Source organism: Phragmites australis, chromosome 1, assembly GCF_958298935.1.
Source record: "Phragmites australis chromosome 1, lpPhrAust1.1, whole genome shotgun sequence".
Taxonomy (NCBI): Eukaryota; Viridiplantae; Streptophyta; class Magnoliopsida; order Poales; family Poaceae; genus Phragmites; species Phragmites australis.
The window spans coordinates 29,463,756-29,475,160 of record NC_084921.1 but is presented as its reverse complement, the minus strand read 5'-3'; the positions used below and the strand labels follow the sequence as shown (position 1 = coordinate 29,475,160).

Sequence of the window (11,405 nt, the reverse complement as noted above, 5' to 3'; positions counted from 1 at the left end):
TGAAAACCTTAAAATCGTATTTGTAAATTTATCTTGAAAAATATTTTCATAATATCACAAGTTTAATATATTTTATAAATATATTCAAATAAATAATAATAATCAAAGTTATATATCATAGTTTATCTAAAATAACATGTATTTATAACCCAAGTGAGCATTATATTAACGCAATTTGCATGTTGGGATAGACTGCAATTTCACAGCTTTCCTTCACAAATGTGCGAATCAAGGAATGCAGTTCCTTGTGGTGTCCTTTTGTACGGCTACTTCTGTGATTTGGTTTCATTGATAGTACCAGACACTTACTCCGGTCCAGAAAAAAATAGCGTGGGGTAAAAATGGCTGAAAACCAGTTCACTTTTAGCTACGACTGTGTCCAGGAAAAACTCTGGAATCAATTTATTCACGACTGGTCATTGGTTGATTTGCAACTCTTTATTTACCGGGTCAGGGACAGCCGAACAAGCAACAGCGTGCGAAATCTCTATTCCGTCTGAATGCCTCAACGAAGTCATTTTTTTTTTTTCGAAAGGCGGAAGGATTAAATTAAACTGTGAGGAACAGACAACCCTTTTACAAGTAGACGTTAAATGACACAAAATTGAAAGGAGTACATTGAGACTCTCAACGTCATCTTCTTCCTCTCTGACGCTTTTTGTCTTGCATTTTGTCATTATGGAGACGTAGAGTGACACGAAACGATAAAGGCTAAAACTATCTCTCCTACTGATATGAACGAAGAAACCGCAAGATCCAGCACCGTTGAAACTCCTCTATGACGCATCTTCCACTATGGAAAACCATCGACAGCTTCATCACTAGAATCAACAAAGGAAAACCACATCTAACAACACCATCCCGACGACGATAAAGATGAAGACCCAAAAACCAAATCTACCATCGCCGGATCGAAACCCGGCAACCCAACAAAATCCCGTTGTGAGATATGTGGCCGTAAGCAGGTTAGTTGTGGAGAGGAGGGGGATTTTATTGACCTTCGACATAGGCACCACCAAACTCTAATTCTAGCAAATCTACGACCCTAAAAGCTACTACCTACACTATCAGCTACCCTGGACATCTATCTACCAATCCAGCGCCGGAGAGGATGTCGGAGAAGAGGGGATGGCAAAATCGACGCCGGATCGGAAGATGGCCTCGCAGGGGTGATCCCGAAAGCGAACGTCCTCCTTTTCCACGATAACAGCAACTTCAGTTCAACGAAATCAGTTTGTTCAGATATAAATCGTGCCATGAAATAAATCGAAAGCATGCCAAATGGGAAAAAATCGGTTGTAAACATCTCGCAAAGCCACAATATGTTCCAGTGTTATTCAAGGAAAACCATTAATATTCCAAAGCAAGGCAGTTTCAAGACTATTACATTCTTCTCGCAACTATATGCAACCGACTATTGCTGTCTAGAATGATCTGCTGTATTCCCCCAGGACCTGAATCACAAATCTTCTATACAAGCATCATATAACATGTTACCAAAAAAATGAAATAAAATTCTACAATGTTCTTACAAACAACTCCCAACCCCAAAACTCCTTAAATAACCTAGGTGGACAGCACCATGTGATCTGAGTACATCAGTTTCGGGAGGACAAGTTTGCAAAAACCGCAAGGCACCTCAATCTCCTAGGCTCAATGCCATTTGCAGCCTCAACTGCTAGGGTTGGTTTTCAGCGAAAAGCTAAATACTGATGAATCATTGAGGCACCGGGCTTGAATATTCAGGTCCGACCTCCGATGTGGTTACATTGGATGACCCTGTCGATGTCAGGTTGCTGAAAGAAGAACCGTTCCTTGTGGATTTTGGTTGGAGTTCCATCTCTCTTTGCCTCTCTGGGGCTGCAGGTCTTTGACCCTCGTCTGCTAATCTCTTCAGGATGTTCATTATTGTGGGAACAAATTTCGAAGACAGTGAAAGGATGGCCGGAAGCTGTGAGACATTGCGAGCATAAAGATGTCAGTTTAGAAGACCTTCAGGTGACTTGGAAAAAAATGTGGTTTGAGTACTCACAAATCCATGTTGGAATTCCCTGCCAATGTCCGACTGTACCCAAATGGCCTTTCCAACAAGGTAAGCAACAAATATGACACCCAGGTAAAACGGATTCCTGTTATTCAAGTAAAACGTCAGCCAGGTCAGAAGTGTAGTAGATACTTCATCCTACTTTCATGGATGTTTCTGTAGGCGAAAGAAAATACCTCAGCAATGTCATAAACTCGTTGAATCCAAGGATAGCCATTGCAGCAAGTGCCCATGGAGGTGGCAGCCAATTGTTGTTCCTCTTATTTGCTTCCTGGCAAGGGTAACAGTAAATGTTTAGCGTATAGATAAACAAAATACCTGAGGACTTTGAGATGACAACCACAGCAGGTTTTGCTAGCACATATTGAGTAGCTGTAGAAATGAATCTTGTGGAGATACCTGAGCAGCTATGGCCTGAGTGACTGTATATTCAGTTTCAGCTTTAAATTGGCGCCACAAATTTTTGCACTGGACAGGGGTAATTAAAGTTTTCTCCTCCGAAACCTGATCGTGAATGGCATCTCGTCAGCAAAACATATGATTTGGGCTTAAAGAATATGCTAAGAACTAAGTGTCGCTTCAGCTGAGAAATATTACTGTGAAATGCAAGACACAGCTTCCTTACCCTTTCCCATGAGCTGGAAGCGAGTGGATCAAACGATTGGATGCTCCTATCTGTAGTCCCAGGTCTCGCAGTGTCAACAAGAGCATGGGAGAGGGTGTTTTCAATGTTGTCACCATCCTCATCTAACCGAATTGCAGCCATTGTAGAAAGCAACTTCATGGACTGTGGGAAAATGGGAGAATTAATAAGATTCAGTTCCTAAAACAATTCTTGTATGTTTCGAATATAGTATTAACATTTGACATACAGCTGAACGAGCAGTTTTAGTAATAGTTTTTATGTCCTCCTTTCCTGTCCACACCCTTGGCATAGAGTCAGCGTCCCGGCTAAATAGTGTTGAGAACCTGTACATTTGTTTCAATTTAGTTTTTGCGCAGAATATATATGTCTCTCTTTGGGAGGTAGATACGGAGCACAGCTAACCTGTCCTTCATGCGAATCAAGACCCTTCCAGCTTCTTCTTTTGCTTTCGATTCAACAACACTCCTTCCATGGTTCTCCAGCTTTGCAAGCAGATCTTTCTCAGTTGCTTCATCGAGCTCAAAGGCTGAAATAGCGGATTCAAGACCTGAAACAGCAGCTTTTGTCTCACGTTGAAGAAGCTTTCTAATAGCTGGCCAGGTATCTTCACTGGCCGAATCTAGAAGAGCTTCGACTGGTTCTACCAGAGCTTTGGTAAGTTGTGTCTGAAACAACATATCAAAGATTAGACGAAGCTTCCTTGTTCTGCATTGTGAGTTGTAACATAAACAAATGAATTTGAACAAGGAGTAACCTCATATTTGGCACAAAGTTCAGATAATTTTGTCGCACGAACTGCAGCCACATGTGCCTCAATGTCACGCTTAAGCTTATCCTTAACTTTTGAGGGATCCCAATTCACTTGTTGAATAGCAGCATCTGTCAAATAATACGCCCGTATATAATAAGACATGCATTTATCTAGAAAAGGAGCAGGTGCAAACTAACAAACAAACGAATAAGAATTTATGCAAAAAGTCTGTGTCCAGAATAAACTAATAAATATTATAGTTGGTGTCTGATAGTTGCCATTTTTAAGCAGTACCTTAGGCAATCAATAGTGTCTCAATTAATGCTTTAAAAAGATGAAACACCAAAAGCAAATCTGCATTATTTCATTGCAACTTGCAAGTCTATTTGTGGCCTGCTTATGCCTCAGCAGGAACCAGAAATGTACCTGTCCATTTGAGGAGTTTAGATGAAAAAATTAATTTCATATTTAAACAGAGAGTATCCAACAACTATTGTTGAATGGTTTGCTCTCTGCGGATAACTGGACTGAAGTAAATAATATTTGTAGGTAGTTAGCTTGAGTACTTCTAGCCTAGGAAGGTGCCCTGCTAGATTATACAAACCGGTTTCCAATCCTAGTCTAAATTAATATTTCTAACAGATTCCGAAATTAACTGACTGGTTATCAGCATAAGTATCTTTCTCAGAAGTGGAGCACTACCCAGAACAAGACAAGTAAATGACTAACATTCCTGAAAACATACCTTCAGATCCTTTATCAAACTTCTCCAAGAAAGTCTGAGTACAATCACGAGCAGCAATAGCGAATCCCTCCTTTTCTAGGGCCTTGTCAAAGGACTCCTTAAATGCTTCTAAGGTTCTAGTCCGTAAATGACCCAGAAGAGATTGGTAGGCAGGATTGACAAGCTATAGGAGAGGAGAAAGGCATTGGTGTAAGAAGGAACCCAACCAAAATAATGCGTACCACAATGAATAATAAGCGGTACAAGAGATTAAATCAAAAATGAAAGTTTTCAGTTGGGAACTTTGATCATGTAAGAAAATCAATAAAAAAAACAATAGAACTTGTGTCAGGCAAATGAATACACAAGAATATTGTCGGACACGATATAGGTTCCATTTTTGTTATAGAAAGTTTCCACTTTTCCACTCATCAGTTAAAGAGTATATGTTAATCTGTAGTCAGGAAATGAGCATCATTATTTGTTCCCTGCATTAAACTGCAGATTACTTGTATGGTTTAAGAATACGGACAGATTCATGACCTACACCATAAATACCTATGTCAACTGTAGATTAATCCGTCTGCATATAACTGTATGTCCTTTTGGACACGAGTCGGTCAAAAGTTTTAAATTTCGACTACCAATAGGAGCAGTAATATCTAGATTGACCAAATGAAAATAATGCTAATATGTTCATTGTAAAAATCTATTTTTATCATACTATATTCAAATACTGTTTACTACCATATTGTGCTAGAAAGTAGTAGCCTAAGTTGCCTCTTGGAAACTGTGCCATGTCCAAAATGTCACACCGTAAAAAATGTCATATATACAGAGGGAGTAAGTGTTAGGAAGCAATGACATTTATACACAGAGGGAGTAAATGTTAGGAATTTTGGAGGGCCAAGTTAATTCATATAACCTATTAGGTGTGTCTGGGATAAAAAACTCAAAAGCATGGGCAGACCTGCAAGAGTTTAGACTCAAGTTGTTGTCTTTTTGAGCTTCTCACACCTTCATCAAAGTAAATAGCCTCCATGTCATACCTGCAATCGAAGAAGAACAAAATCATCAAAAGTGACAATTTTTTCTAGATACATTTATTTATTATGCCAATAAATGAGCATGATTTTTATCTCTGATGGATTTTAAACTCCATAGTTCATCTACAATAAATAGATATGCTTTACAGAGTTCTTTTTCATTAGAGCAAACCCAACCCCGCTTGACATGAGAAGTTCATCATTGCTAGCAGGAAACCGACTAGACAGGATCCCAAACCAGGACCTGGCCCCGGACTCTGCTATTTTACAGTAATTATCCAGCTCCAAGAGTTCTATCAAAAACCAAGAGACTCTTTTCTCTTGAATAGAGTAATAGACTCGGGTAGAATTGACCTAACTCAACTAGAACAAACTGACCAGTATCCAGGATCCCGCAACCAGGCAGTTTAATTGGAAATGGCAGTAACCTGCCATCCTTGAAAGTTTCCTAAACTTTTTGAGAATAGAACAACCAGAATAAGACAACAGGTTACTCATAAGAAGACTAATGGACTCACTCTGATAAACATCTATCGAGAAGGCTACTGAGCTTCTTCCCAAACCCGGGAACATAGTCATGTTGAACTGCCTCTTCAAATTGTTGCCATTCCTTCAAATATAAAAACATGTTGTATTAGTTCATGCATGGATCTATGGAAAATATATCAAGCATAAATGTGTAATATGTGCTATAATCACCTCATCAGCTGTAAAACTGGCAACTTTTTCATTACCAATTTCCTCACAACGTACAGTAGCCACCATAACCTGGATCAAAGCATAAAAGATATGTCAATACACGTGATGTTAATAGCTCAAGTTGGAAAACAATGGATGGTACTCACTTTATGAGCAGGTAGATCAAGGTCTTTGTTCTCCTTAATGACTTTCCAAAATTGCTGTGAACTAAAAGAGAAACCTGAGGCTGGGACAACACCACGCCGATCACCAGCAAGTCCACCAGGAGCAATAGAGTGCTGAAACCTATCTCTTAAATCGGAAACCTTCAGAAAAAAAAAATTATTTGCTATTAGACATAATCCTAGCAAGATCAGCAATGAGCACACATTTAGTGATTTGCATTTTATATACACCAACCTGCTGTTTGAATAACTCTTCTTTCTCTTCATAACTGGACAGTGCCACAACTTGTACCTGGATGTGGAAAACAAATGCACTTGATAGTAAGTTCAGCATAAAACATCAACAAGAAGAAAGATTAAGTTATGAATTTTACATTGAAAAATTCACTAAGTGGAGTTTCTTTATGGGCGTGGGGTTTAGGAACAGCATCCCATATCTGCGAAAAAATGAAAACAGCTCAGCCCACTGATAACACAAAGGGCACAACAGAAAACATAATATCAAGTAAACACATACCTTCTGAATATCTTCCCTTAAAATAGGTTCAAGATTTTCTAGTGGTGTCTGTTTGAAACCAGAAGGAGCTGATATTAGTTGATGTACAAATAATTAGATTTGAAAAGGAAAAAAAAACTAAGAATGTTAACAGTTGATCGGCGCGTATCATAGTTCTAAGCAGCCTAAATTGCAAAATAGCAAGCCCTTACCTTTGATTTATCACGAATAACAAATAACAATGTTGTTTTGCGGGGACTGAACAACCTCATCATAACCTACACATATGGACAATTCCTGAGGATATAGTAATGCCTCCATGCCACTTAGAATAAAGCATAAACAAAATATGGTAAAACATTGGCGTATTAACAAACTTACCTGGAAAACTGTCTTCAAAAGAGGCTTGTTTGCAGCCTGTTCTCTGCCAATGTCATGACACCACCTATGAAGGAAAACAAAACAATTGCTCAATTGGACAAGGTAATGATAGATCAAACAATCATCACTTAAAAAACCGAACTTACATATTGATCAACACAATATCTGAAACAGCTAAAGCAAATAGCGCACTTTGCTTCTCAAAGGCTGTGTCATCCTGAAATGTCATGGGGAAGAATTAGGCGTCATATAAGCATAATGTGGAGTAAAAGCTCCATAACTACATGTAACAATTATCAACCATGTCATAGCCCTGGCATCTATGAGCAATCAGAAGGTTCATTTTGAGCAAATTTCAGCTTCAACTTGTGAGATTAAAGCAGAAGAGAGGATGCAACAGTCAGAAAACTATCAGGCTTATTAAACAATCCAGAGTCCTCCTTCACAGATAAGTCCATAATGATCTGAACTCAAATGGAGATATGCTTGTTTTCTTTACCTCTCCCCTCTCTCTTCCATCAGTACCTTCCAAATCCATTACAAGGGTGCATGGTTCAATGTTTTGGGCCTTCGCCAACCATATACCTTTTGTAGTCTGTGACCTGAAAATTTCAAGAAATGCTAGTGAAATTACAGAACATGAATAGGCTCCACCTGAGGCAGGAAAGTTTGTACTGAGAAATGGCACAGGAATATAAAGGAATAGTAGCATGCCTTCCTCTGAAAGCATCCATCTCCCTAAAATTGGTGCCAAAAAGATTATTCAAAAGCGTACTCTTTCCTGCAAAAAATTGGAACCAATGGTTTAACCGGACAAAAGAAAGTATTCAGAAAACAGTATCGAAACAATTAGGAAAGGAGAAACTCTATACCACTACTTTGAGGGCCCATTATTGATACAACGGCATATGATAGCCCGCATTCACCCAATCTAACTTCCTTCATGAAGTTCTCCAATCCGGAGACATTGAAGACCCCATCTCCGTCAATAAGCTGCGTTGAGAAACACGCATCCCCCATTTCCACTCTGCAGCACAGGAACATTCAAAGTATAAACCATCACATTGTAACTCAGAAAAGAAAAACTAAAACCCAAAGCTAAGAGAACTGTTTGCAGCGCATCACCCGCCCCCAAGATTCCTCCAAAAACAAATTTTAATAAAAACATACAGAAAGCTTATTGTAAAAAGCATAGCACATGACAACAATATTCAGCGCTCTAAGGACCAGACCATCAAGTTGTACAGAAGGACAAGCAGGTGCTTGGCTTGCTGCAGAACCCGGATTCTTGAGCATGCCATGCAAAAATCGTTCTCAGAAAAATAGCACAAAAGTAATCTGCCGATGGTTTAGTGTAGTATTCCTCAGAATTCGGGTAAAGATCAAAACGGGAGCATTAAATGGGGGGACAGAACTAGCAGGCAAGCAGCGAAGCAATGTTACTGTACCAAGGGGGCAAATTGATGAATGTCCGCGCTAACCTCGCTTCCCTTTGGGTCCATCTACGGCTCGATACAACAATAATCACTGCAGATCGCACACCGTACATGGGCGGATTCAACATGGAGGTTCAGCTGAACCCCCAGAAAGATTGGGCTCCGAAAAATAAACTGGTATTAGTGCTCCATCACGCAGCAATCCAATCCGCAACGAATACCGCGATCCATCCCAGAAAGAAAGAAGGATTCGGATTCGAAGGCTCGCGACCAAGATTCCGCGGAACAAAACGGGCGAGCAAGCTAGGGCATCCTCACCAGCAAAAGAAGTCAGTCCGGGTGGATCTCCGCTCCGCGCAACGTCCAGGCGGGCGGGATGAGGACGAGGAGGAGGCCTCCGGCGTCGGCGGCGGTGGCGGAGGAGGAGACGAAGAGGGAAGGGGGAAGGCACGACGAAGGCGTGGGGTGGGGGCCTTTTATTGGGAGGTGGGTAATTTTGATTTTCGGAAAGGGGGAGAGTATAATATGGAGTCTGTGGTATGAAACAAACTACCAGAAAATGCAAAATGTTCGAAATCTGGAGGTGGATCTTTGAAAAAGGAATTTGGACATGGACGGCGTGCTCTCGCCATACCGTGGGCCCACAGAGAACAAGAGTTTACGCATTGAAAACAACACAGCGTTGTGCGGAAAAATTGGGTGATTCTTATCAAACTAGCAACTAGTTTCACGCGTATGAAATTAATTTAGGATATAAAAATTTAAAAAAAATAAGAGAATATAGTATAATAAAAAGAAGATTTACATATATAAAATTTACAATATAATCATGTAATTTCAAGATGGAGAAGAATAGCGAGTATCTGAACAGGAGGATGGAAAAGATCATATCGTTCATAGGTAATCGTCTATAGCAACGTTGTGAGAAAGATGAAAGGATGAAAATAATTTTTATAATAACTTGGTGTAAAGATATAGCAACAAAAGCAACCTCTATTGTAGGTAGTGGTGGAGGAGACATGCAGACAGTGGCGCACTCTCTCTAGAAAACCGATATTGTAGGCGAAGTGCGGAAGACGACGCACTCTATGGAGAAATCAGACAGTTAATGTATGGAAGATAAATATTAAACGTTTAGGTATGAAATGCATATAATATGAGATTGAATGTATTTTTAAAATATATGCAAGTCAAATATTTGATGTCTAAAAATGAAAAGCAAATAATAAAATATTGTGTGTATTTTTGAGAGAAAACGAAGTCTAACTTTACATGTCGATCGTTTCATCAACTTAGCTAGACGGTAGGGGTGGATTAAATCTGTCACATCTCGTGTATTTTATAGCAGTATAAATACGGAGTTAGAATTTTTTGACATAAGCTCCAAGGATGAAAGAATATCGTACTGGCTTCGCTCTTAAGATTTACATGTTTTTGCAGTACTAGTCTCGCGGTCATTTATCTAAATTTACATTCCTATTTAATTAACTATATATTTTCTATTTATGTGTTCCAAATGTGCTACACATATCCACGTAAGCGATTGTGTTTTGCTATATTTTATTCAGATATTATCAATCAGCCTTAAAATATAGAAAAAATTTGGTTTATACTACTAGTTCAATTACTATTTTGGTGTTAACATGAAACCAACAAACACATAGTAAATGGAACTCCAGTCATAGATGCTAGCCATAAGAAACATATATCACTGTTGGGGTTATCAACTAGGACTCTCAAAGTGCTTTTGTTCTCTCGATCTTAGGCTAGAGGACTATTAGGCTTATGATCTATCAAAGAGGTCTCGGAGACCATGCATTGGGAGCACTTCGAACTCTTGGAGCCATCGGTTCTTAAAAACATTCTCTACTTGCCCGACATTTAATACCGTCAAGTGGTGCTCGTTTGAAATGTTGATGTAAATGGTGGTCTTCTGACACGTTGGTATAAGTGATGGCCCCCTGTCATGCTGGTGTAGTGTAGCGCTGGAATAGATAACTAGCCATTGAGACAACCGCCTCACTAGCTATAGTAATGATTTACAAGGTTATTTTAATACCCTGTTGTACAGAAAAGAACTTGTATATCTACCAGTCTCATATAGGCACGTTTATATATTTACACTCTGAATATCAGAATAAATACTAACTTTTGGTCATCAAACCAAGAGAGATAGATTTCCTTGAGAACTTTAGATATTCTTACCCTCCCTATTTCTCTTTCAAACTTGAATCACTCCTACAAATTAGTTCTCACCATATTTTATTTATAAAAGATATTTTATTTACCAAACAATCACATTGTTAGACTAGCCTCCGGTTAGTGATTATCCTGTACCATTAAATCCTCGAGTAGGCTCGGGGTTGGGAGGGTGATATATCTCCAATCGAATGCTATGGTCTCGAGGCAACTATTATTTATAGTTAAGTCGAAAATCCTTGTGTTATTGACGTTTAATAATATTATTACTATAGGCACTTCCAGGTTATTATATTTGTAACGAGCTTGGTTACTACCTAATGAGGTAAATCTGGAGTACAACGGGAGCCTTGTAAAAAATGAAGCACCAATCGTGTGATCCAGGGCATGTATGGTTTTTGTATCAAGTGGTTAAGTCAAATTTTGGTCATGGATAAAATTAAGACAATGTTAAAATTTAGTAAAAAAAATGTTGTTTGATTCATGACCAAGCTAAAGTTAAGATAGTGGCAAAATTAAAGCTACAAGAGGATATTTGGATTACAGTCATGTTAAAATTTATAAAAACTATGAGTATAACATATGAGATCCACCTATAACTAATTTTTTAACGTTAAAATATAATTATTATGGTCCTTGATTTGTAGATTTAATTGTAAAGAACCTAATGATTCAAACGGATTGGTAATCGGATGTACGTTAGAAAGTTGTTAATCTAAAAAAGAATACATTTATTGCACCATTCACTGATTGACACGTAGCAATAGCTGGCCATGTGGCCGAGCCAAATCACAGGCGGGCGATTCGGCCGCCCGGAAC

At 38.9% G+C, this 11,405-nt stretch overlaps 1 protein-coding gene across 1 annotated transcript; it reads right to left on the bottom strand.

The window, feature by feature from the left end:
- Positions 1 to 1,305: 1,305 nt before the first annotated feature.
- Positions 1,306 to 8,902, bottom strand: LOC133914637 (protein ROOT HAIR DEFECTIVE 3-like). Its single transcript, XM_062357702.1, has 23 exons — positions 8,706 to 8,902; positions 7,824 to 7,978; positions 7,666 to 7,732; positions 7,451 to 7,553; positions 7,098 to 7,168; positions 6,952 to 7,015; positions 6,783 to 6,848; positions 6,592 to 6,639; positions 6,449 to 6,511; positions 6,310 to 6,366; positions 6,057 to 6,215; positions 5,911 to 5,979; positions 5,730 to 5,821; positions 5,136 to 5,214; positions 4,187 to 4,349; positions 3,445 to 3,569; positions 3,093 to 3,355; positions 2,917 to 3,013; positions 2,670 to 2,831; positions 2,444 to 2,548; positions 2,221 to 2,315; positions 2,033 to 2,129; positions 1,306 to 1,951 (listed from the first exon to the last, which is right to left on the bottom strand). Exons 2-23 carry the CDS (start codon positions 7,969 to 7,971, stop codon positions 1,718 to 1,720), a joined length of 2,427 nt encoding a protein of 808 aa, XP_062213686.1. The 5' UTR covers positions 7,972 to 7,978; positions 8,706 to 8,902; the 3' UTR covers positions 1,306 to 1,717.
- Between the last annotated feature and the right edge of the window lie 2,503 nt (positions 8,903 to 11,405).

Bases quoted from the DNA above. Each gene is read 5' to 3' on its own strand.
- LOC133914637 (XM_062357702.1), bottom strand. From the start codon at position 7,971: ATGGGGGATGCGTGTTTCTCAACGCAGCTTATTGACGGAGATGGGGTC. The intron at 3,014-3,092 runs GTTAGCTGTGCT...ACAAATGTACAG, and splicing joins TTGATTCGCATGAAGGACAG to GTTCTCAACACTATTTAGCC. The intron at 2,832-2,916 runs GTATGTCAAATG...ATTTTCCCACAG, and splicing joins CTAAAACTGCTCGTTCAGCT to TCCATGAAGTTGCTTTCTAC.